General features: G+C 50.7%; 5 protein-coding genes across 5 annotated transcripts; 2 read left to right on the top strand and 3 right to left on the bottom strand.

Annotated features, from left to right (window-relative positions):
• Positions 1-3,123: 3,123 nt before the first annotated feature.
• Positions 3,124-4,008, bottom strand: LTR84_000881 (uncharacterized protein; the record flags this gene model as incomplete). The annotated part of the gene is made up of 1 exon (XM_064844510.1): positions 3,124-4,008. The coding sequence occupies one exon, from the start codon at positions 4,006-4,008 to the stop codon at positions 3,124-3,126; it is 885 nt and encodes a 294-aa protein (XP_064712370.1).
• Positions 4,009-4,774: 766 nt separating this feature from the next.
• LTR84_000880 (uncharacterized protein) lies at positions 4,775-7,204 on the top strand (the record flags this gene model as incomplete). The annotated part of the gene is made up of 1 exon (XM_064844509.1): positions 4,775-7,204. The coding sequence occupies one exon, from the start codon at positions 4,775-4,777 to the stop codon at positions 7,202-7,204; it is 2,430 nt and encodes an 809-aa protein (XP_064712369.1).
• Positions 7,205-9,812: 2,608 nt separating this feature from the next.
• LTR84_000879 (uncharacterized protein) lies at positions 9,813-11,036 on the bottom strand (the record flags this gene model as incomplete). Its single annotated transcript, XM_064844508.1, has 1 exon — positions 9,813-11,036. The coding sequence occupies one exon, from the start codon at positions 11,034-11,036 to the stop codon at positions 9,813-9,815; it is 1,224 nt and encodes a 407-aa protein (XP_064712368.1).
• Positions 11,037-12,057: 1,021 nt separating this feature from the next.
• On the bottom strand, positions 12,058-22,327 carry LTR84_000878 (uncharacterized protein; the record flags this gene model as incomplete). Its single annotated transcript, XM_064844507.1, has 10 exons — positions 12,058-12,160; positions 12,225-13,165; positions 13,247-14,881; positions 14,966-17,111; positions 17,168-19,452; positions 19,504-19,939; positions 20,011-20,951; positions 21,012-21,534; positions 21,607-21,680; positions 21,797-22,327. The coding sequence occupies 10 exons, from the start codon at positions 22,325-22,327 to the stop codon at positions 12,058-12,060; spliced, it is 9,615 nt and encodes a 3,204-aa protein (XP_064712367.1).
• Positions 22,328-23,833: 1,506 nt separating this feature from the next.
• On the top strand, positions 23,834-25,677 carry LTR84_000877 (uncharacterized protein; the record flags this gene model as incomplete). Its single annotated transcript, XM_064844506.1, has 2 exons — positions 23,834-24,043; positions 24,097-25,677. 2 exons carry the CDS (start codon positions 23,834-23,836, stop codon positions 25,675-25,677), a joined length of 1,791 nt encoding a protein of 596 aa, XP_064712366.1.
• Between the last annotated feature and the right edge of the window lie 152 nt (positions 25,678-25,829).

Below are 25,829 nucleotides of genomic sequence, written 5' to 3'. Positions count from 1 at the left end.
CTTCGCCTGGACTAATAGTGGTCTCAGCCTCGTCAAGGCAGAAGTGGAGGCCAAAACGGTCGATCACGCTCTCATTTAAGTCAGCGATAACCAAGTTGTGTGGCGGACCACCAGTGCGCCGATGACAATTGTGACAGGGTGTTCGACAGAGTTCATGCGCCGTCCGAAGCGATGAACCACTGCAGTCTGGAGAGTTCGCCACCTGCTCATGGTGCTGTAGATTTTACCATATCACCCCTTCCATCATTGACTAGTGTCAGGGTTGAATCCCCCAAGGGCCCAAATCATGCTACGGATCCTCTCTCGTGGCGGCTTCCCTCGGATTGCTTTTGACCGGTTCCGCCACATTGACATTTTCAGTGACCCAGGTAGGAATGAGGCTCATGGACGCTGAAACTTTGCCTGCACGCTGTCTGTCCTCGGATTCTTAGGGTTTGAAGGAGATGGCATGGTAGGCTCCGGTGCTTTGTCCACCAAAAATCACTCAGCTTTACCGTGTGTTTGACTCGACCAGCCTGAATTCCTGAACACCAAGAACTCCGCCTCGTCGGAGAAGCTCGATATGACTTCTGCCAAGCTCTTGGATGACTTCTAGTCGACCTCAGACGCAGCTTTGGACTTTGATAGCCTGCGACATGACAGTGACTGATTTCCCGTGAACTAACTTGTTCTCCGATCTTCAACGCGTTCAAGGTCTCCGAAGTCTGAGCAGTCTGACCGATCATCAGAAAGGCACAGTTCGTCGACGACTCTGGTCGCTTTGAGTAGTTATGGCTATTCCCGTTCGCAAATGTATCAAGACTAATCAAGTTTGTGCTCGTCTGTACGTCACTGACGGCTCCTTCAAATCTGTTTGTGGGCAAGAGAAATTGAGAGTGCCAATGTGGTCATTATTCTAGCCGTGTCCACCACAATCCACACCTTTTGCTATTTCTTTTATCTCAGGCGATAGACTCTGCCAATGGACTGGATAATGACATTTAGATTCTCTGTCATGTGGAGAGCCAAGATCTTATGACAGGCATTCTGTAGGTTGAGGCCCACCGTAGAACTCCTAGAATTCAACACCAGTATCATAGTCTTGTCCTCAGGCTCGTTGAACTTGGCGTAAATGTCATCTGTGTCAGACTCCGATGTCCCGGGCCAGACGGTGAAAAAGTCGATTCTGAGGTTGTAAAGAAAGGAGATAGTCTTTCTTTATATTCCCCTGGAAGCAAAGGTGGAGTGCCAGTGAATCACTACTGAGTGCGAAAGATTGTTGTTCATGTCTGAAGTAAATTCGCTCCCAACACCCATTCTTCCATTTTCGATTGCAAGGCGAGCCTAAAGATATCTTCGTGGTCATCCGTTGGTCCAAACCTGAAAATGACAATGCACGCAAGAATTCCCGAAGAACTCCCGGTACATATTCTGCTCCAGGCAATGATTCGCGAGGATTTTGTTACTCTGGCTGTTCTACAGCTTTTCTGAGTCAATTCCTGGTGCCAAGAGCGCTCTTTGGCCCAGCCCGGCTCCAGGATTCTAGAGTCGATTCTGGAGCTCGTAGATTCATCGGAAGCTTCTTGTCGTTTTTGGCGACGTGATATTGGGCTCGTGCAAGTTACTGTTGCAATACTACTCCTCTTTTGGGAGCTGGGGTCTGTTGGTGTGTTCGGCGTCCTATGACGAGAATCGCAAACATAAACATCGAGTCGAAATGCCACACGTTGTGCATCCAAGCCAATCGGTAAGATGTTCGACCTCCTAAAATCTGCGTCGCTGTATGATGTGCGTCCCATATTCGCAGATCTCGAAAGCTGGGTAGATAATTGTTCATAGATCCACACCTATCAGCAACGACCCAGCCCCTTTTCAACTCGATCGATCCTCGATCAAGCGATCAGAAATTATGGGAATCTACAGTACTGCCTCTTCACTGAATAGTTGTCCCGTGGGAATAGCCGTACCACCCGAGTGGCCAGAGGGAGGAGAGCTGGAGAAAATAGGGTGTTGTTTCGTCCTCCAAGTGCCTTGGGCGCCCGTTCAATGTCAAGATCCCTTATCTTGGCTGCTCACCAGCTAGACGTCCTTGATGCTGGTCTTGTGCTTGACGATGATGATGGATTTTGCCGTTGTCCTTTTGCTGATATCATTGAGCGGTATGTGAAATCGAAGGAGCCAGCCAGAGATGCATGTTCTGCTCTTTGTGGTGACCAGGTTTTCGGATTGCACCATCATGGAACGCTTCACGGTCGCATTTGGACCCTCCTGGCAATCTCCAATCTTGAAGATGGCATGTGTAAGGGAGTAACAAAGCAACAGGCCATATTGCAAACCCTGAATCCTCATGACAGGCTTCTGGGTGATCATGAGGGCGAAATTTGTGTTATATATACGCCGCGGCCATGAATGCCATATATTTCCGCGCCATGGCTTGACACAGAATGACCTCGTATGTTCTTACTCCCGAGCAAGGTAATGATGGATGTCAGTTAGAGATTCATGGCACATGATCAGAGTCGGGTGGTTTCGTTACCATCACCCTTGGCCGGTTATCTGATAACGGGTTGCCGTGCTGCGTTCAAAGGGCGCTCTTCTTATACCGATGGGAACCTGGCTCACAACCTCCACGGCATTTGCGTGATAATAGTTCCGAAATTGTGACAACAGACAGCTAGCATGCTGGATTTAGTTCATCACAATGCGAAGCCTTGGAGAAGAAGCGAGAATTTGGCAACTTGGGGCAAAGCCGTCTCCGAGAGAGGCCAGAGTGGATGTTTGGAAAGGGATGATACTTATACAAAAGAATGGGCGGACGATAAAATCTTGGAAGGTTTTTGTGGGAGGGGTGGCCGTTTATATAGATTTTTGGGTCATTGGCAGTATTCACACCTTTACAAAGTGTCATGATGCGTGATCGTAGCTGGTAGTTCTGTTGCATTTTGAAACTCATTGATTGTCGGGACACAGTGACGATTTGAAACCGGCGATTGTCTTAGAACGGTGGAACCATGGATTGCCGCAAACTTGTGCTTGACGAATCCTAGCAACGGCTGCAAAGTCGCATAATTTTAGGACCGAGTCACCAACCAAGAGTAACGGAGGGCGGAGGCGCGCAAGGTTTTGCTTCATTATGGTGAGTAATTAACCGATAGTTTCAATAACCACATTCTCATGCCCAGCAAATTCTTCGACAAACCCGTTCCAAACCAGCTGTTTCGGGCTATCATCGAGGATAGCAAACACGATACTCTTCACTCCAGCAGCAGCCCAGTCTTCATCTAGTGGCCTTCCCTTCCCACGCCCAAGAAGACACCGACGCATCATGCCGGCCACTTCTTTGATTGGGTTTCGGTAGGCACCACAACCGATTGCCCCAAGAACGACATGCGTTGCTGACATCTTCACTGCCGTACGCATGATGTATTTTATCTTCAAAGCCATTGCCTCTTCGTCCTTTGGGTCTTCGTACTTTAGAGTCCCGTCGTCAAGTTGCTTGACATCTGGGTGTCTTGGTGCCGCGCAAGAGATGACATCAACGTAGATCTGATCTTTGGGATCCAAAAGCTTGAGATCAGGGGACGGAGATTTGAAAACGAGGACATCTGGTGTATATATAACTGTATCTGGCTTGTGACGATACCATTGTGACCGCAAGCTGGGATACAGTGTCGACCGCATGCAAAGGCTTTCCTCCTGTGCCCGAGCTCCTCGCAAAACGCCTCCACCGGGCTGTAGTGGAGACGCCATGTTCAAAACTGCGACTCGTGCCTGGGGTTGACGATCAAGAATATATCTTGCAGCCTCGAGGGTGTCTACTGGCCGTATTGTAATGTCAAGCATCGATTTTGCTGCACCATCTTCGCCATCTTGAACAATCAGCTTTGGAAGGTCAACACTGCCGAGCAAACGCTGGACTCTCTGGACACCTGAGCTAGCTCTAGGGTTTGAGGCCAAAATGGAAGGGATCTGCTTATTGATGGTTTCTTTGGCCAGGGCCGCTCTGGCAGCTTTGTTTAACGTAGCCATGCTTCGAATTGTGCAGTCAGATTGACAGATCGAGATTAAAAGATCTAGATAAGATATGCCGAGAATGTCTCTATGGACTTTGATGAAGGGATTATTGATGAAACGAGCGTCTTTATACTATATAGGGGAAGATTCAAGAAGACTAAAGAAACTTACATCTTTAGCTGCGGTCCTGAGTGGTTCAAGTCCTGCGATGAGTCAAATAGGGGGGCCAAAGTTGACCAGAATCGGAGTCAGATGAATAATAGTTGTGCTCAGCCTTGTGGGAGGGGACTAGTACAAAATATCGGGATCGGGCAGTTGTTTTCAGGAATTCAACAGCTGTCAGGGAGTTTATGGCCAGTAGAATATTAGAAAGAATTCTTAGCCTTCCGCAGCATTGGACACCTCGTATCTGGTGGAAAGTCCGCACGCAACAGAGTGTGATAGAGTGTCAGCGTGAGTCATCAAGCAAGCCATTGATTGAAGTTGCTGAATCCCTCAAATCATCTCGAGAAGTCCAGTAAGTTACGCTTTGTGACCAAATTGATCATTGTTTCCAGGTTCTCATTGAAGTGAGTTGTTGCTGGCAGGGCGAGGTTTCAAAGGTTGAGATGGGAGGGACGCCTGTGACAAAGTCCAAGTTGAACTTGGACGGGAGCTTTGCCAAGACTGGGATGAGTCATCCAGGGATCGGAATGTCGGGGCAAAAATACTCCGGAGCTCAAGAACCAAACTTTTCGTTGAATCAATCAATGAGTAACAAATCTCTTAAAATATTTGCTTCATGACTGACCACATAGCGGCTGAGTACTACAGCGCCGGCGGCAATAGGAACAGTGCAGCAGCCGACTGGTCAGCGACTTCAGGCATCATTGCCTTTGGCGCCAACCAAAATGTTGGTCTATGGTCCCCAACAGACAAAGCCATTCTAGGCGTGTCTGCACTGCTTGGGAGCCACTCCGACACAGTCACTTCTGTGAGGTTCTTACCGTTGCTATCTGATTCTTCGCCTGAATTACTTGTGACAGGCTCTGCAGACGGCCAACTGATTGTATGGAAGGCAAGTCTGCAAGGAATCCCATTCCAGCCAGCTCATAAGGAAATTGCACATGTGGGCACCGTCAATGTTATCGCAGCTCTAGGACGGGGCAACATCTTTGCCACAGGTGGGGCAGACGGTAAAGTGAAGTTATGGCGGGTTGGTCAAGATAACGTGGAAGCCCTTACAGAGATCCCATTGAAGCCAAGGCTGATTCCATTGGCTTTGGCACTTGGCGGATTTGCAACAACCTCATCTCCCGACTGTGCCTTTCTCATAGCAGGAGGCACCCGCAATGATGTCCAGGTATTCTCGATAGAGGGTTTAAGTTCGAAACCCCAGGTCGCGCCAAATGCGATTTTAACCGGGCATGAGGCTTGGATCAGATCACTTGCGTTGACACCGACCTCAAATGGTGGATATCTACTGGCCTCTGCAAGTCAGGACAAGTATGTACGCATTTGGCGTATACAGCCGGAAGATCAACAACTAGCTACACCAAATACAAATGGAACAACTCGTCAAATACCTGACACGATTACACTGACTGCGAAGGTTCAAAGTGTTTCTGCTGGCGACTTCACATACATTATTTCATTCGAGGCTCTTCTACTCGGACACGAAGATTGGATCTATTCATCATCCTGGAAACAGAATACACTAGTACCGCAGCTTCTCACTGCCTCGGCCGATGGGTCACTTTCAATCTGGGAGCCTGAGGAGTCCTCCGGAGTGTGGGTCAGTATTTCAAGGCTCGGGGAGATCAGCAGTCAAAAAGGTGCCACAACGGCAACAGGCTCCTCTGGTGGCTTTTGGAATGGCCTTTGGTCTCCAGATGGTCACATGGTGATTTCTCTTGGCAGAACTGGCAGCTGGAGGCTTTGGCAGTACACACCCGAGACACAATTTTGGCATCAAAAGCCTGCAATCAGTGGGCACGTAGGTTCTGTCGATGGGATGTGTTGGGCACCTGATGGTAGCTATCTCATTTCGACGAGCTCTGACCAAACGACCAGGCTGCATGCAGAGTGGAAAATGAATGGAAGAGTCACATGGCACGAATTTTCACGTCCTCAAATTCATGGCTACGATCTCAATTGCATTGCAAGCACTACTCCTCATCAATTTGTCTCGGGTGCAGATGAGAAGCTCTTGCGAGTTTTCAACGAGCCCAAGGAAGTTGCTGTGATGCTCAACAATCTGTGTCGGATAGCAATGCCACCAGAAAGTACTGAGTTACCAGAAACGGCCGCTATCCCAGTGTTAGGTCTTTCAAACAAAGCCATTGGGGAGAACGAAGACATCCACGAAGGACCGAATGATGATGACCAAGAGGCGAATATCCAATCGAGCAGCCCTGCACACGCTCTGACTCTGTTAGAAGAGCCCCCAAATGAAGACTTGCTCTCGCGGCATACACTATGGCCAGAGCATGAAAAGCTGTACGGTCATGGTTATGAGATTTCTGAAGTTGACTCCTCTCCTTCAGGCGCAATTCTGGCGACGGCGTGTAAAGCAAGCTCAATCGACCACGCTGTCATTCGTCTCTACGATGGAGCAACTTGGAATGAGATCAAGCCTCCCCTCACCGCCCATTCATTAACTGTCACGCGACTTGTATTTTCTCCTCAAGAATACAAATACCTTCTGAGCGTCGGTCGAGACCGGCAGTGGACCGTATTCAAACAGCAAGGTTCTGATTCCAAGTCGTGGTCGCTAGTTGCGTCCAATTCTAAGGCGCATACTCGCATGATCTTGGACTGCACGTGGCTGCCAGGTGCTGGAGATGCATCATTTGTGACTGCAGGACGAGACAAGGTCATGAGGGTGTGGAGCACAGATGGCTCTTCCACAGCTCCAGACTTTACATGCACACTGGATATCAAGAGAAAGTCCGCAATCACGGCACTTGCTGCTGTATCCCATCAATCTTGGTCTCTTCTCGCATCCGGTGAGGAGGATGGTACTATTGCTGTCCATGTACTTAACCTCACTGACGGCAACAAAGTTGAGCGGAGCGTCACCGTCGACACCCACTTGTGCCCAACCAAATCAATCACCCGCCTGGCATGGCGTCCTCGATTCATGGATGGAACGTCACAACAACTAGCTGTCGCATCGGCTGACTCCTCGGTGCGAATATTGAGGTTCGACTGGGAACGGATCTTGGCTTAATGGGGTGTGCATTTTCCAATTAGCCGTCCTTAGAATTAATACCCAAAGATGTTCAACTTTCCGGCTACCCTTGTCTGGCGAACCTCTTCGTCATGTCGGAATGCACGTGTATTCCCACCAATTTACTGTTTGACAGCTCTCCCACACTGGTATGCTGCGGCACCTGGCTCATTCAAGCCCTTCGAATCACCACTTTCCCAGTTGACGTTCAGGAAAAGTTATGAAATCTTCCGCTCGCCATTGACTTTGCGGAAGCTCCAGGAATAATAGCCGCCTTCGGAGAAGTTCTGACTGATATCTTCGGCATGAGTTCCACGGATGCCGAACAATACGGTACAGCCATGTGTAACAAGATCCGAATCGAATGTTATCGTAAAAGTCGAGGACATATGCTAGAGACTGGGCATCATTAATCGTGGATGAGCAATCACATATGACAGATCCCTTGGACATCCCTTGGACAATCCCTGCGGAATGAACCACCTATTTGCCACGGGGAACACTTGCCAGCATTCTATAAAACCTGAGCTCAGCATTGAGGCACCAGTCTGCCAGCCCAGTTTTGCCATTGTGTGTGCCTAATGGATATATTACGCTGCAATCGTCTGTGAACAGCGCTACCCACACGTGGGCAGCGGCCGAGTCTACCAGTCTACCATGCACACGTCCAGGACGTATGCGTACTCATTAAGGAGATTCGAGACCTGCTGGTGCTCGAATAAATACTGAGCCTTCTGCTCAATGCTCCTTAGCTTCACCGATGGGCCTCGTGTGGGACTTGAGTCGAGCGATTTAGTGTCGGAATATGACAAAGGATGCTCAATAGGGAGGAGAGCGGGTTGTGGCATTTTGTCAGCCCTCACAAGGTATCGAGCTGTATGTCCAAAACCCCTTTGAGCAGGCTGTTCAGAATGAATGATATGATGCAAATTTGATCGAGGTATAGTACAAAAGACTCATGATGAGAAAGTAAAAGAGTAGCCATGTGGTGCAACTCGATAAGCCTTAGCGCTTAGCAGGGTCAGACTTCCTGTGGGTGCTCTGACGGGCTTCCATCTGGGGTTGGGCCCCACTTGTACCACGCCCACTTGCCATAAGCATATGTTTCCACCGTGCCCATAATTCCAATCATTGTGTAAACAACGACCTTCACACTTGATGAGGCGCCGAGGTCGTTCATGCTAAACTTGGGAAGTTGACCTGGATTGGTGCTCGTCTTGCCCTTGGGGGTTGGTTCAGATTCATGGCGGCTCGATTTGTCTGAGTATCTCCGTGTGATTGTTGCTGATCTTGGTGTTGGGTCGAATTGTGAAGTGAGATAGGAAGTGATTGACCGGCTCCTTATGGATCTGAGTGTTTGTTGCGTCGCCATGGAGGAGTATTAGTGTCATAGTGTCACAGATATTTTGCGATCGGGGCGCCACTGTATATAAACCCTTGGCCATGTGGGCTAAGATTGCACGGGCAACATTACGAGGTACCTAGGTAGTCAAAAAGGAGCGAATTGACAGCGCCATCGTCGGTACACGAATACGAATACCGATACGAATGCGAACACGCCTCGTAAGATCTCCCGACATTGGACCTCAATGTTCATTCTGGATCAGGCGACTTGTACCCAGAAGGGCTGAGGTTCATCAAATCTAAATCTCCGGCTCTCTCGCACAATATTTTCTATCTGTGAATCAAGGCTGCTACTAATGTCCAGCTTATGGGAATTGGATGTACTCGTAGACACTCTTTTGGACATGTGGGCATGCCCTAGCTGGTCTCCGCCCCTATCGGCACGCTAGAGGGACATCTCGGGCGGCAGTGCAAGTCCAGCTCGAAAAATCTTGGCACTCGCACGTTCATATTTTTTGTTGTTTAATTTACTTTCGCAATCGACCATAGGATGGGGAAAACAGGGCTTCCCGTTCGCTCAGCCGTACTTAAGCTCCATGCCGATTCGTTAGTACTAAAGTGGGTGACCATTTGGGAATCCGGATTGTTGATTGTTTTTGCCTTTTTAGTTATTTTCACCCCGGAGGAGGTGAGGGACGAAAGGAGATATATTTTTGCTGTGTTTATGGTCTGCAAGCTCTCATGCTATCATGAGTCAACTAGGGTCGACAATATAATGTGGGGAACTGGCCGGACTTGAGTCTGAACGACATTTGTGAGTTGTCACTACAATCGACCCTCATGATGTGGTCATAATATTTGTTGGTATTTTTCAGGTTGAGCGAGCTTGTGCCTGCTAAGGCTGGTCCATCGCGGGACGACGACAGTTGTTCTGTTATCGCCTACGAAGAAGGCTAACAATGATTCCGCTAAACATAAGGGATATAAACCTCACTGAAAGATCAAAATGGATGAAGGGTTTCGCAATGAACCACTTTCGTGCGCCCGTTTATCTATAGAAATAAAACGACAGCCGTCATGGAATTAACCCGGTCGAACCAGCAAGCTGATCAAGTTTAGCCGAGGATGGGTCCCTCGATAAACAACGACGTTAGACTGGCGTATTGCGGCATTGGAACACAACAAATACCAATCTCGAAGCACATAATGAACGAATTTTGCGAGAGCGAGCCAGCGGCAATTGGTTTGTTTCCCCTCAAGATGCCTACCAGGAGATTGTACAGTTCGACGCGGCCGTTTGCAATGGGGGCATTGGTTCGATCGGCAAGAAGTCCGACGTAATCTCGCGATACCCGGGCGCGGCGACAGAGTCATGCAGCGCTTGGAGGATTTCATATACGTGGAACGCATGGTCCGCCGCCATGCGCGGGCGACGGTTTTCGCGGATGGCGGCAGCGAGCTCGGCGAGACCGAGACACATGTCCATGCGGTTTGCCTTTGGATAGTGCCGCGGCGCATCCGCCAGCATGTCCACTTGAATACCTCGCTCCGCCATCGGCATTGGCACACCGAGGCTATCTACTGCGCGCTCGGGGGTGGTCCGCGGCGTGACAAGCAACAGTGGCGAGGCTGGGTCAGCCTTCGAGCCTCTTGAGAGTGTGAATTGGACCGGCGCCTCGTAGTCCCATATTTCCGGTATGTGGAGGATGCCTTTGTCGCCAGTGATGGTCATTGAGCGATTGCGCCGGGCGACCGTGCCGATAGTCAATCGAGCGATGACACCGCTGCGGAATGGGAGGAGAGCGGCACAGAAGTCTGGGCCAAGGTCTTGCGGCGCGATCTCCTTCATCTTGTCGGTGACAAGAGTGTGGGCGAATGACGTGACGCTCGCCACTGGGCCGAAGATGCTGGTGAGAAATCCCACTTCGTACGCAGCATGTTCCCAGACGCAGCCAACACGGAACTCAGTCTCCGCTGGCCAAATTACGCCAGAGCTGCTTATCCAGGTGCTGTGTGGCAGCTGGTGTATTGGGCCGTCGTCGATCTCGGCGTAGATGAGTCGCGGGATGCCAACGACGTTTTCGCGGACAAGCCGGGCGAGGGTCTGCATGGACCCACCAAGAAAGTTGCACGGCGCGACCGCGAGCAGGCGATTTTGCTTCGTGGCGAGGGCGATCAACTCCTTCGCGCCAGCAGGCTCCAGTGCAAGCGGCTTTTCGGAATAAACATGTTTGCCGGCGAGTAAGGCGGCACGGGAGATTTCGACATGGGAAGCAGGTGGTGTGAGGTTGACGATGAGGTCTATGTCGGGATTGTCGAGAATGGCCTGGTAAGAGGCAGCGATGGGGATGTTATATCGCTTCGAAAAGGCCGACATGCGGGAGGGAGAGATATCAAATACGGCCAGAGGCCGCAACTCGGGATGGTTCAGCAGCGTGTCGCCATAGTAAGCGGCAACAAAGCCGCAGCCTACAAAAGCGATGTTCATGGTGGCGCGAGATTACTGTGCCTGCTCTGGTATGGTTAGAGATACCTCGATTGCAGCTTTTTTGGTGTTCCTTAACTCAAGCAGTAAGGGCTCCGACACAAGTGGATTATGATAAGAGTTTGACAGCGCAAGCAGGGTGTCAAGATGGATATGGTTATGTTGAAGACGTAGTTCAAGAAGAGCGAACACAGTGCATGAACAAACTTGTGAAGTTATATCGACACAAGGCAAGAAGATCTCAAAAGGTAGTATTGCTTTAGGCTAAATTTCCATCTCTAGTGATCCTCCTCTTGAAGTAACGTACCATGAACCTTCACGGGGACGTCCCCCAGGGCAAGTCCCCGTCTTTGGGATACAGGGTCAGCCAATGGAGGATGAAGCTGAGCTACGTAACTAGGTTAACTAAATTACGGAGGCAGGGGTATACAAGAATATACCCTGACAATCAGGGAGAAGATCGATATCACTTGAACTGTGTTGGCTCTATTCCTCTATTACGATAGAGGCAACAGGGGTTAAGCACATACTATAAGTGGTAATCTATATAGGTTGCCACTAGTACTATGTGCTTGCGCCTCATATCATGAGGATCTTCGCACCTCATGACTTATGGATATCTATGAACTTATAAGATTAGTTATTCACAGACTAGGTGCCAACATTTAAATACGATCTTTAATGTCGATCGTCAACGACACTGACATGGGGGAGGCGGATGCCATTATGGTTCATGTCGGAGGCGCTGAGCGGGCACTGCAGGAGCTATGGTATAGCAGGACACAATTCCAGGACGTGCCAATTATCAAATACAGTTACTTGTGCCAACTTCGAGGCGATATCGCATTGTTGTGACGTGTTTAGCATATCGGACGAAGAGTGGTGGTGAGCGTCTGGCCCACTAGCTTGTGTGTTATGTTGGCTTTTGGTCATACATGTCACTTCACCCTGAACCTTGCGAGAGTAAAATCAACATTGCACTTACTTATCTCTAACAAGGGACAAACAGCACTCAATTCCTACTTCAGATGGCCAGACTCAGCTCTCGGATGATGATGGCCGCTTCGTTGACGGCTTCGATGAGCTTATCAGCCGCCCCTGTAGGGCAGTTCAGGCTCATAAGGGTGCTGCGAGGGACGTTCGTTAGCATTTACTTCGATCTGAGAAATTATAAGGGACCAGAAAACTCACTGGTCATCATGAATAGTGTACCTGATCCTCAGTGCGTGAGGATCCAGCGGTGTAGTCACTGCCTCTACCCCTTTATGGTTCATGTTGCTTATGGGGAAGTCCATCGTCCTCTTCTGCAGGTTATCGTCAAACACTCTTGGCCTGGGCTGATCCTTCGGCCATCGCTGCTCGATAGTCACGAACAGCCGGAAGAATCCATTACCATCCTTGGCTTCGCTCAACCGTCGGCTGAGATCACGCGCCGCCTCAATCATCAGGTTGCGCTTCTGCAGGATCGGTATCTCGTCCTCACCGGTTGCCACCACGGCCTCACAGAAGGCTCGCACCTTTGGTGATGCCATCTGAACCATATCATGGCGACCGTCGTGGAAATGTGCGAGCATCACAGGCTGCCAGTTGGGAACGACGCGCTTTCCATTGTACAGGAAGAATGCCAATTGACACAGGACATCGTATCCGCTCTTGATGGGGACCCTACTCCGGCCGAGAATCTGGCCACTGAGAGTCGGAAGCTCATACGAGATGAAGTCGCGGAGAGCATTATTGCTAAGCCATTGTTCACGAAGGAAGGAGATGTGTTTGTCAAGACTGGAAGGCAGAGCCAGTGGGATCTCTTCAGGTGATAGTACTTGCTGTGTCGCCTGGCCCTTCGGCTTGTAAGCCGCGATCGCGTCACGTATGCGATCATAAAGCGGTATGGGCGTCGTGCCGTCAAGGTACGAGTGCTCCATGAGAAGGCCGGACTGCCCGTTCGCGGTGACAATAAATTGCAAAGGCTTGTCGTGCCAGCGATTGAAGCCGCTGCCCATCTTGCATTGCTTTGCAATCTCGGTAAAGTTGGTTGGGCTGCTGTCATCGAGGTTTATCGCAAATGCGGCCTCCTCAATAACTTGGAAGTACTGGGCGTTAGAAGGGCTGACCGCCAACAAATCGGTACGAATCTGGATTGAGAATTTAGTCATATGTCGAGAAGAATGTACCGAGGTCTTTCAGTGAGTCGCGTGGATGGACGATTGACTTACCTTGGCCCATGAGTCACGGGTATCGCTGGTCAAGATCCCAGCCCATGTCCCCTCGTCCTGGACATGGTCCAGGATAGCTGTCATTGTGGCTCTCAGCGTGTCGAGAGACACCGGAGCGTCTCCATTTCGAAGAGGAACGTGGAAGAGTCGACCACGTCTGAACACGACACAATAGTCACCTGCTGTCTTCCTTATCTTGTCTATCCCAATTTGAGGCTGACGATAGGTGTTGAATATCCACTGCAACGGAGCCTGGCATACAGGCGTCTCCAAGATGTACAGGGGCTCCACTGTCCCGTTATCAATCTTTTGCTTGAATTGGAAAGCAGTTTCAGCGAGTAACGCAGCGCGATCAGCCTGTGTATGCTGGACAGGACCGGGGTGGTTCATGGCCAAGAAGCTGCAGTATTGAAGAGCTTGTCGCATGGGCATGTAGTATCCCTCAGACACGAAGTTCGAGATCCAGTTGCTCACTTTAGGATCACGGCTATCATTCTGGATTTCTTTGTAGACTTGCTCCCCAACACTGCCTGGCGCAAGGAATTCCTTGATAGCTGACCGAAGACTCTCTATCTCTTCTTCGCTGTGAGCGAAATGTGAAATGTTCTCAAGGTGTTTTTGCAAGCCCAGAACCAGATCCGGGACCGGTTGCCGGGCCTCCTTGGCGGGCAGCGGGCAGCATGGCAGAGGTTCGATGTGCGCGTCGTCCGATTGAGTAAGCAGATCCTGTTCTTCCTGTAAGTCTGTTTTGCCCTGGGCTTCATCCTTTCCAGCGTTCTGATTGTGATCTTGCGTCTGCTTGCTGAGGCCGGTAGGAATAATCTTGGATCTGGTTGCCAACAGCTCCGCCAGATGCGCGATGTTCCGCGAGCTAGTCAGCTCTGACACCTGGAAAGTAACCTTGAAAGCGCGCATCATCCAGTTCTTTAATTCGATGGATACAAGCGAGTCAAGGCCATAGGACGAGAGAGGGTGGTCGGGTCCAACATCATCAGCCTCGAGGTTGAGGAACCTCACGAATTTCTCAATAATTGTGTCCATAATCACTTTCACAGCCTCGTCAAAGCTTGTGGCGGCCATGAGAAGGCCCTCGATATCTTGTTTGGCATCACCGCCGTTTTGATCTTGAGAATTTGAGGTCTTCATTTGAGGAATCGTCTGGAACAGGAGAGAAAAAATGTCGTCTCCCGTGCCCTGGCCCAAGGACTTCCGGTCAAAGCCCATAAGTGCATGTATGAACGGCCTGTCCAGCTCGACCGAGCGGTCCATGGCGTAGTCCATCAGCTGCATGAGTTCTTCAACGTCAAAGTGCGTGGATACTTGCAGGATGAAGTTGCGGGTCGCTGTTTCGATTTGAGCGCGTGCTTGCGTTTCCTCAATAACAGGAAGGTCGACAGAGACGTAACGAGTTTGGTGTGTCCTGTCATGGTGAGTGGCAAAGTAGTCCAGGAAAGCATTTGCGGCGCTGTAGTTTGCTTGTCCTGGGTTGCCGAATGTGAAGGCGATGGATGACAGAGTAACGAAGAACTCGAGATCTGGGGAGCTGAAAGCTTGGTCCAAGTTGAAGGTTCCCTGAACTTTGGGGCCAAGCACTGCGTTCCATTCATCACATGTCATCATGGCTAAGGGGCGGTCCTATTGTCATGGTCAGCTTGCCCTGTGGATAAGATAGCAGTTATGAGCGCTCAATACTGGGCGTTAAAAGCAACATGTACATACCCTCAAGACCGCTCCGGCATGGAAGATTCCGCGAACGGGAGGCAGAGACGCCCGGCAGTATTCAGTAAGTATTTGCACGCTTGATGCATCGGTGATGTCACATTTCAAGACATGAAGCTTTGCTCCCAGCTTCGCAATCTCGGCCTGCCACGGAAGTCGCTCTTCATCAGCGAGAAACCCGCGGGAAAGCGTGATGATATGCCCGGCATGGTGTGAAGCAAGGTGTCTCACTAACATACGGCCAATCGAACCAAGACCACCTGCAATGATGTATGTACCTTCTGACTGTAATTCGATAGGGGCCGGCGCAGGCAGAACCGCTTGAACCTTCTCTTCATGTTCACAGTCTAAAACCACTTTGCCAATGTGCTTTCTCTCCGAGATAAGCCTAAAAGCGGACTCGAGTTGATCGATGGGGAATTTGTTGAGGGGATAGACCGGCTTCAAAACACCCTTGGCGAAGAGAGCGATGGTCTTATCCAAAACATCGTAGAACACCTTCGGACGCTCCTTGGCAATGGTGACCAGATCGACCGAGGAGAATGTTACATTCCTCTTGAATGGAGCCATACTGATATGCGTGTTTTTGTCAATATCAGTCTTACCAAGCTCAATATGGAATCCGAAAGAGGCCACACAATTCCATGACTCCGCCAACATCTCACCAGACGCTGAGTTGAGAACAACATGGACACCTTTGTTCTGTGTCAGTCGTAGTAGGTGTCGCTTCAGGTCGCGGGGTGAAGCCCGAGATGAGAGAATGTGGCTTTCGGGGATATTGAAGTGGTCCAGAATGAACTGCTTCTTCTCCTCACTGCCAACGGTGACGAAAACCTCGGCATCGAAATGGCTGGCAAGCTGGATTGCAGCCTGGCCAACACCTCCTGAGCCGTAGTGAACCAGCACCGACTGACCAGCCTCGAGGCGTGCAATTTTTACGAAGCTGTAGTAAACCGTTGTGAAGACGACTGGCATTGACGCAGCATCCGCAAAGCTTAGGTTGTCCGGCAAAACATGCGCGTCGTATCCGTTCAAACGAGAGTAGCTGGCAAACGCCTGAGCATGCATGCCAACTACGCGATCGCCCACCTTGTAAGTGCGCTGCACGAATTCGCCGGAGCCAACAGCTGTGACAACGCCGGCACATTCACCCATGAAGGTACCGTTTTGTAGCTGGCCAAGCGCACATCTGACATCATGGAAGCTGACACCGAAGGCCTTGGAGTCGATCTGGATCTGCTCGCTGCCCATGGGAGAGGAGGCATCTGCATCGTGAACGAAATGAATGCTGCTCAGGAGACCTGGCGCGCCGACTTCCATCCTCAATGGCAGGGCCTGGACCTTGAAAGGTTGAAGCGAGAGGTTGCTGCGCCCATTGACGAGGTCGGTCCAGTTGTTAAACGTCTTATCGGCGTATGCTCTGGGAATGAGAAGCTTGTCCCCATCGAGGGCGAACTCCTCATCAACCGTTGCACGGTCGTCGACATCAGGCGCTAGAAGTTGAAGAGCAACATCCTGAATCTTGAGGACAAAACGGCTCACATCATCTTCGGTCCGGAGAACGTTCCTGACGTCAATAGTGATGAGCTTGACAACTCCGTTTTCACGTCGGACAACACGAGCCAGACCATCCGCTAAACCCTTGATAGAGCCCTCCTTTAGTCCACCTTCTTCCTGGAATGAAATCCAAATAAGGTTGCGGCAGTTGACAAGGAGGTTCTGGTAACGGTTGAATATCTCCTGGGTAGGGTGCTCGAGGACGGATGAGTTTGCACTGTCAAGAACCACATACATGGTTCCCTCGCAAGCCTCTGAATCGACTTCAGGAAGAGCCTCCCAGCTGTACTTCACATTGGAAGAGAACCCGTTTTGTTGGAACACGGAAGTGAGGGCAGTGGATGCTGACCGTCCCACAGGGGAGACAGGGTTGTGAATCACAGTCACAGAGTCGATGAGAGAGGCCCTATCGAGTGGCTTCTGTTCCTCAATGGCCTTGGAGACAATGAAGGAGCCTCGGGCCAATGGACCATCACAGTCTTGGGAGGAGTACTCAATGCCACCGAAGGATGTTTGGAGAAGCTGCTCATGCCATTTGTCGGGTTCCAGAAGCGGAGAGCCCTCCCTACCATCGATGAAGTCCCACCATCTAGTAATTTATTAACAATTACATCCTACGAGCTTAAGTAGGCTGATTTTGCTTACCCTGGCAAGGTTCCGAAGATAGTTGCAAGACTGCGGCTGGCCCCTGCCGTACTGTTGTTGATCTCAACAAAGAGTAGTCTGCCGTGAGGCTTCAAAAGCTTCCTGACGTTGGTCAAGGTTTCACAGATCGACTTTGTTGCGTGGAAGACGTTTGAGGCCACAACCAGATCATACGAATTCGCTTCGTAGCCTTGATCCACGGGATCACGGGAGACATCAAGGGTTCTATACTCGATGATGGACTTCCACCTGTCTAGCCGCTCCTTGGCGGTCTCAAAGAAACCGGACGTGATATCAGTGTACGTGTATTTCTTGACCAAATCCGATGCGTCCTCGCCCATGCTATTGAATAGCGGAAGAGTGGCACTTCCGGTTCCAGCGCCGACTTCAAGGACGTTCATCTGCGAGTTTTTGTTGGTCAATAGGCGTGCATACTGCAATAACTGCTGATACAATGGTGTCAAGGGGCCGTGATTATAGAATCGCTCCAAAAGATCGTCAGCCACAAGCAGCTCAAGCGGATCAGCAGTGTTTGACAGGATTCCTGCAAGGTTTCTGCCGACACGGCCGAGCAATTTACCCTCAATGTCAGAGCTATCAGATCGATCCAGAAGCTCAGCCTGCTCACTATCACTCAGAGATTCGCAGATCTTCTTGCAAGTATCGGAATTGACATAGTCGAATATCCAACGTGAGAAGTCGCGTAGATGGGGCAGAGGCGCTGTCTCTGGGTTTTGGATCACAGGCATATTCTTGACCCTATCGAGGTAAATAGCTGTGGCCTGTTCGATAGTGCTGAGCTGTTCGAAGAGCTCGGGGTTCTTCGAGACGTACGGCTCAACCAAGCGTGCGAAAGAAGCTTTGTCGAGATGATCAGGATCCTCGTTCCAGTACACCTGGTAGGTATGTTTGCGCTGGAATGGCTTCGATGCCTCCGTGCTCGCCCCATCACCTACAGCTCGCATGACAAGACCTCTTATAGAGCTCACAAACGTCACCCCACGGGTATCGGGGTCGTTCTGGAAGATCCAAACATCTCCACGTGCTTGACTCTTACCCTCAGCCTTCAGCTCCATGGCAATAATCATCTCATCGCCTGGCTTGCTTGAGAGATTGTTGGTGAAGATAACTTCTTCGGTGTTGATGGGCATAACGGGAGCATTCCTGATTTCCCTATTGAAAACGGCCAGTGCAATATGATTTGCCGCATCGAGAGTTGTTGGATGGATTAAGTGCGGTTGTAGATACCCTGCAGGCATGTACTGAGCCACATCTGGAATCCTCAGCTTGGAAAATCCAACCCAAGGCCCGATATGAGCCTCGTACAGAAGGGCGAAGCTCGGGCCCCAGTCGTTGCCTGCTGCTCTTCGTTCATCGTAGAAGGTCTCCATGTTCATCTTCTCCTGAGCACGTGATTGGATCCTGTCAAAGGCTTCAAAGGCCTCGTCGACAGTTGCTTTGCGCTCCGCACCAGTTACACTAGCAGACTCAAGCTCAGCGCGCACAGTACCAGAGACGTGCTCGGCCCATGTTCCATCTGACTGCAAAGATAGGATAGAGATCGAGTACCAGGGGCTGGCATAGCTAATTTTGGAAGGGCTGAGGATGAGCTGAACCTCAATATCGTCGCTGGAGCCATTGGTCGATTCAACAGGCAGGATGATGGGACGGGCAATGCTCACATTACGGATAATAATGTTAGAAATCTTGGTATCGAAGTCGGTATTCTTCAACTGCACGAGCTGCTTCATGGCCTCTGTGATCATAGCAAAGTAACCAGAGCCTGGGAAGATGACCATACCATCAACAACATGGTCCTTGAGCCAGGGCAGCCTCTGAATGCTGAGGTGGTGGCGCCAGCGAGGCTCCTTAATTGAACTCACAACATCATACACACCGAGGAGGTCATGATACGAGAATGTGCGAAGGCGATGGTCGCGGCTGAGTCTCGACTCGGCCCAATGCTTGACCCGGTGATCCCACGGGTATGGCATAAGATTGTCAATGACACGTCGAGGCTTGGTGAACACCCTCTCGAGGTTCACTTTTGCGCCAAGCTCATATAGTCGGGCTATGGTTGCCGAGAAGGAAGAGACTGAGTTCCTGCCTCGAGATAGGGGAGCCATATAAGTGGACTTGAAGCCAGTGATAGAATTGAGGATCTGGTTAATCGGACCCTGGAGGGCGGAGTGCGGTCCGATCTCGATTAAGATGTTGGCAGCGTCAGGTGGACCTGTTGCTGCCATACTCTTGAGTAGAGCTGTCATAGCATCGTTGAAACGAACCTGCTCGGCATCCGTAAGCATCAAAATGTTGAGAGAGAAGCGCATTCATACTTGGGACACCAGGTTCTTAACCCAGTATACTGGCCCGAAGTCGGAAGTCTTCATCTGTCCGGTTACAGATGAATGGAACTCAACATCGGGCCTAATATCAGTGCTGGAGAGTCCTTGGAGTGACTTCAAGTAGGAGGAAGCCACTTTCTCCATGTGATGGGAATGGTAGGCTGTTTCGACCTTGAGTCTGCGTGTGAACACGCCTCCACTTCGGAGCATCTCCGCGATGTAAAGCACGGCAGGCTCATCTCCAGAAAGAGTCGTGCTAGCTGGGCTGTTGATGCAGGCAACTACCACGCGACCCATCTCACTGTCAACATTGGCCGCCTTGATTGTCTGGAGCGCTGCCTGTTCGCCATAACCTGTGGCCAGCATAGATCCGGGCAACTTGTTGAGCTTCCTGGCAATCGCGGACTGTAGACCTCGAAGGTACGAGCTGAAGACAGTATCAGTACATATCTGAGGCAGGAATCAATGCAGGTCGAGTGCTCAAAGAAGCTCACTTACGCCTTGACTCCGGCTTCTCGGGCGAGAGCCCCAGCAGCGTAGGCAGCGGCAATTTCACCAGAGCTGTGTCCCGCAACAAAGTTGGGCTTGACATCGTAATGAGCGAGCAGATCCACCAGCGCCATCTGGATGATGGTAGTCACAGGCTGCGCAATCTCGCTCTCGTTGATCCGTGACTTCTCTGCCTCAAGTTTGCTCAACACCTGGACAAGATCCCACTCGCAACCCAGGCTCTTGAGTAACTGAGACGAGCTCTCGATGGAACTCTTGAAGACTTGAGAGGAACCTATAAGATCAGCTCCCATACCTGCCCACTGAGCACCTTGTCCAGTGAAAACGAATGCAACCTTGGCTGATGGTGCTGAACGGGTCTTGAAGATCTTGCCTTCGGCCAGTACTGCTGTAAGCTCGGCCACGTCGGAAGCCACGAAGGCCTTCCTCCACTTGAAGAGCGACCTACGGCAAGTGAGAGTGTAGGAAAGGTCACTCAAGTCGGAGGGAGAAGCGTCTGAGCGCGAAAGCCACTTCTGGATCTGTGCCGGCATCTCATCTAGGGCAGCTTCTGAGGTGGCTGACAGGGGGAAGATTAGCGGCATGGTGTCTGCCGATGCCGTGCTTTTTGCCTTAACTCCATTGCTGATATGGCTACCATTGACGCCATTTGTGCCGCTAAAGAATCGGGCGCCATTCTTTCCTCTGGGAAATGCAGCAGAATCACCATTGGCACCGTTGAAGACTTCATTCGTAGATCCATTGACAATTCCGTTCACAGTTCCATTGGCAGCTCCATTGGTCAGATACCCGCTATGGTCAGAAAGGTACTGGTCCAGCGATTCAACGATAACGTGACAGTTGGTACCACCATAACCGAAGGAGTTGAGCGATACTCTGTGAGCGCCTTTAGAACCCTCGGGGAGCAGAGGGACAAGCTCTAGCGGGACCTAAGAAAGAAGGTAAGTACGATGAGTATGCATGGCATGCAGATTCATAAGAGCAATTACCGAAATCTGCCTCTCGTCCAGATTGAGGCCTGGCTTCGGCTTAATGAAGTTCAGATTGGGTGGGATCTGTTGGTGTTTGAGGACCAGAATCGACTTGATCAAGCCAGCGAGACCACTAGTCGCTTCCGTGTGGCCAATATTGGTCTTGACTGAGCCTACGTACAGGTTCTGGGTCCTTGTATTCTCAGTAAAGACGTTACCCAGGCATTGCACTTCGGCGAAATCACCCGCCTTCGTACCCGTACCATGGGCCTCGACATAAGGAGTATCGGCGGGGTCGAGATGCACATCGCCGTACACTTTCCGGATTAAGGCCTCCTGAGCATCCGGGTTCGGGAGCATGATTCCATTAGTCTTACCATCTTGGTTGGCGCCGGAGTTACGAACGATGGCGTGGACCGTGTCGCCGTCTGCAAGCGCGTCTTTCAGCCGCTTAATGATGACAACGGCAACACCTTCTCCGCGACCGTATCCAGCTCCTCTGCTATCGAATGTATAACACTTGCCGTCTGGATTGAGCATCCTAGAAGAGTGAAGTCAGTCAGCTAGGCTGCAACGAGAGTTTACCGTTTAAAACAAAATTGTGTGAGCCTACCCGCTCAAGCTCATGGCGATATTTTGATCGGGGTGCAAAAGGACTTCCGTGCCGCCAACAATGGCCATCCGAGACTGTCCTGTTCTAAGAGCTATGCAGGCTTCATGAAGCGCGACCAGGCTACCAGACTTTAACGCACAAGTGTTGTCAGCTGTGCGCTCACCCTGCGAGTGAACCTTCGTGAACTCACACAGCCAGTGTCAATAGTCACTGAGATACCCCTGAGATCGAAGAAATACGACACGCGGTTCGCAATTATAGCCTCTCCTGCTCCGGCAGTGTGGAATTGTGACAAACCGTCGAGGTTTTTGTATGCGATCCGATCGTAGTCGTGCGTGAAGAGGGCGGCATATACTGCGGTGTCGGAGCCCTTAATGCTCTCTATAGGGATTCCGGCATTCTCCAAGGCTTCGTATGTCGACTCTAGGAGAATCCTCTGCTGGGGATCTGTAGCATCGGCCTCGTTGTGGGCAAATCCGAAGAACCTCGAGTCGAAATGTGTGACATCCTGCGACATGAAATATCCGCTTTTGGTGTTGTATGATTGTATAGAGGCGCCATCAGGGTGGTAGAATGAATCGACATTCCATCGGTCCTTCGGCACAACTGACCATCCTGAACCACCTTCGCTCAAGAGCTGCCAAAGGTCTTCAGCGTTTCCTACATCTCCCGGTAGGCGACAGCCAATGCCGATGATAGCAATGGGCTCAAGGTCCGCCATCGTGGCGTGTGTGCTCAAGATATGAAGACAGGGACTTTTAAATGGACGTCACTACAATGTAAAGGCAGCTATGGGTATAAGACTCGGCGATTGACAGCGAGGAGAAACGAGAGAATGACATGCGTAGGACACATCAGCCGCTTCTTATGAATTTAGCCTTGTAGCTATTCAAATCTACATGTTGTGCTTCGTCGAAAACCCAGGCAAACGAAGTGCTGGCGGCTTCTTTGTGCCTGACCTATGCACATCCTCTCACTTCGTCTCCATCCCAGTCTTTAGCAAGGCGTGCAGCGCCCAGGACGGTAATAGCAGTCGTTGAGGACCCCAAATTACAACTTGGATAAATGTGTAGTGTTAAAATGCTTAACGTTGACAATCCTGGAACCCGCCTGTTCTCGGTAAAGTGGAGGTGCCTTGTGATTATCCGGTCCTTGAATATGAGCCAGCCCAGAGCTGTGCAGGTTCTCCACCACCATGAAGCCAATCCGCGCAGTCTTTTCGAGTAAGTGATTAACATTGAACGCGAAGGATTCGACGGACTGTACTACGGGGAATAGCCCCGTGTTCAGGCTAATAGTCAGTTGTGGAAGAATCAAGGACCGGAATATCCTACCGACTGCAGTCCTTTACTGTCGACGTCTACCCTGAGATATGAATGGGATATGCTTCGGGCAACCGATGAAGTCCATCGATGTCTGCACGCACTATGGTGGCTACATACAAATACGGCGACGTCGGCTGTCATGCACTCGTACCCACTTTATTGGGTTTATGCCGGGGCGATCCTGAGAGTCTCAGTTGATGACCAATATCGGACGGCGGAAAGCCCGTTGATAATGCGGAGAAAGCTATGTCATGGTTTGCAACGCTCCGGCCCTTCCCCGCACCCCCACTAACTTAACTAGTATGGTCTCTCCAGGCTTTATGGCTTATTCTACCTTGTACTCTCCAGGGTCCATGGCTTACGTAGGTACTCTGCCTTGTACTCGTACATAGTGTGAACCAGAATGAATTCAAGCCTTGTCTTGCACGCTACCAACGTAGAAAAGGTACGGGGTTACATACCTCCGGACCCCTCCATACATCAATACAACCCCCCTCACCGAACGAAACTAACGCATGGCTATTATCCGTTCTCTTGCAGAACAATCCCCTTGTTGTCCATTTTATGGCACCTACCGTATCCGGCACAGACTGGTACCTCGTGCCTAGTTCGGCGCCTCCCCGAGATCATTTGGGGCCGGCCCCGGACTTTGATAGTACGCCAGACCAAGAATGTCATGGTGCTTTCTCAAACTCCAAGTCTCTACGGGATTCGAAACGAAAATGTGAGTAGATACAGGGGAGGGAACTACTTCAGGAACGAAAGCCGTTGGTAATTGGAAAGGTATTCGGCAGCCAGCCGGCCCACACGATGGGGTCGAACATGATACATCCGAAGCATATTCTTCCTTTGTTGTTGAAAAGGGTTGATCTGTGGTCCCCCTTTCACTACCAGACTTCATAATGTCATCGGACGAGTATGATATCGTCATTGTTGGTGGTGGGACAGCGGGGCTCATCGTCGCCGCTCGACTGTCTGAGGACCCGGGTCTGCAAGTTGCTGTCCTCGAGTCTGGAGAGGATGACAGCTCGAACCCAAATCTCCAAACTCCCATCTTGTATAATTCTTTACGAAACGGTCCTTTGGATTGGGGGTTCAAGTCTACCTATCCAGTGAGTTTCTCACCGCTCTCTATGCGTACCCTTACTAAGACAATACTTTCCAGTCACCACATGGCGATAGACCGCTTTCTTTGGCAGCAGGCCGCACCTTGGGAGGCACAAGCGGCATCAATGGCTTCGTCTTCCAACCGAGCTCAAAGTCTAATCTCGACTTCTGGACTGAGCTTGGGAACAGTGGCTGGGGCTTCGATGCCATGGACCGGGCTGTGCGCAAAGCCGTGACGATCCACGGCCCGTCTGGAACAACACCACGAGGCTCCGGGCCGATTCAACTAGTCATCGATGAGTCGGAAATAGCAACCTCGTGGGTCAAGACTTGGAACGACAGCCTAGCACAGCTTGGACAATCGCCATGCGATGCCTTCTCTGGCTTGCAACACGGCCCAATCAGGAATTTTGACACTGTTGATCCGGTTTCAAACAAGAGGTCTTTCACGACCAACGCATACCTTGAACCCGTTTGTTCTAGAAGCAACCTCACTGTCCTAACTGGATCAACTGTGAACAAAATCGTCTTTAAGGGAAGAAATACTGGAGCTGAGCATATTGCGGATGGCGTTCAAGTGACTTCGAAGGACGGGAAGCAGAGCATTATTAAGGCTCGCAAGGAGGTTATTGTCGCAGCAGGTGTCATCAACTCACCCAGAATCCTCGAGTTCTCTGGCATTGGTGGAAGGTCACGTTTACAGAACCTAGGCATAGACTCTGTTGTCGACAATCCCCACGTTGGAGAGAACTTCCAGAACCACTGCTACTCAGGCCTCGTGTTCCCAGTCCGAGACGATGTCAGTACCCTAGATGCATTCATCCGAAAAGAGCCCAGCGCTGTTGCTGCAGCTGAGAAGACGTATGCGTGCGGGAAAGGCGGCCCGATCGGAAGAAGTTCTACTCTTCTGAGTGCGCAGATGCCTATGACCGATATTACAGATGATCATGGCACGAACGAGATACAGCAAATTCTAAAGGAATCCGCGGGCAAGTCAATGGGGTCTTCGATTACCACGCCAGCGTTCCGGAGGGCTTGGGACTCGTACATCGAACGGAACCTCACCAGCAAAACAGAGTCACCGGGGCGGTTCATGTTCATCCCATTATATGCGCGGTTTGGTGTGGCTGATCCATCGTATCGCCCGCTTGGGAATCACTTCACCATTATCACGGTGCTGTCGACGCCTCTTCCTCGAGGTTCCGTGCACATCAACAGCAGCTTACTCGAGCATTCAGACAAGGAGACTGGGATGACGCTGGATGTAGGCTTCTCCCCAAGCCCTCTTGACGTAGAAGTCCTCGCTCGCTACATCATGTACGCCGAAAAGTCCCTGACTCAATTAGAGCCCTTCGCATCTCTCCTTAAGCCGCACAAGAATCGCTTCACAGACATCGAGGAGGCAAGGGAGTATGTCAAGGCCAATACTGCTTGGACGCATCACTTTGTTGGTACATGTGCTATGATGTCGCAAGAGATGGGAGGCGTTGTTGATGATAAGCTACGTGTTTATGGGTGTGCGAATCTTCGAGTCTGCGATGCTAGCATTATACCGGTCGTGCCGACGAGCAACCCTCAAGCTGTGGTGTACGGGGTGGCCGAGCATGGCGCTGAGATCATCAAAGCGACATTGGTGTGAATATATGCCCGATGTAGAGGATAGATTCCGAGCCACAATTATGAGACAACTTTGTTAAGACTCCAAAGCAACCTCTCCTAACTGTCCTGCGTGAACCCTGCCGAGTGCGGCGGTATACAAGGAAATACAGTCTTTGATTGGCTTATAATATA

The sequence above is a fragment of the Exophiala bonariae genome (assembly GCF_035927105.1).
Source record: "Exophiala bonariae strain CCFEE 5792 chromosome Unknown scaffold_1, whole genome shotgun sequence".
Classification (NCBI taxonomy): Eukaryota; Fungi; Ascomycota; class Eurotiomycetes; order Chaetothyriales; family Herpotrichiellaceae; genus Exophiala; species Exophiala bonariae.
Note: the sequence above shows the minus strand (reverse complement) of the source record. Positions and strands in the feature narration are given on the sequence as shown.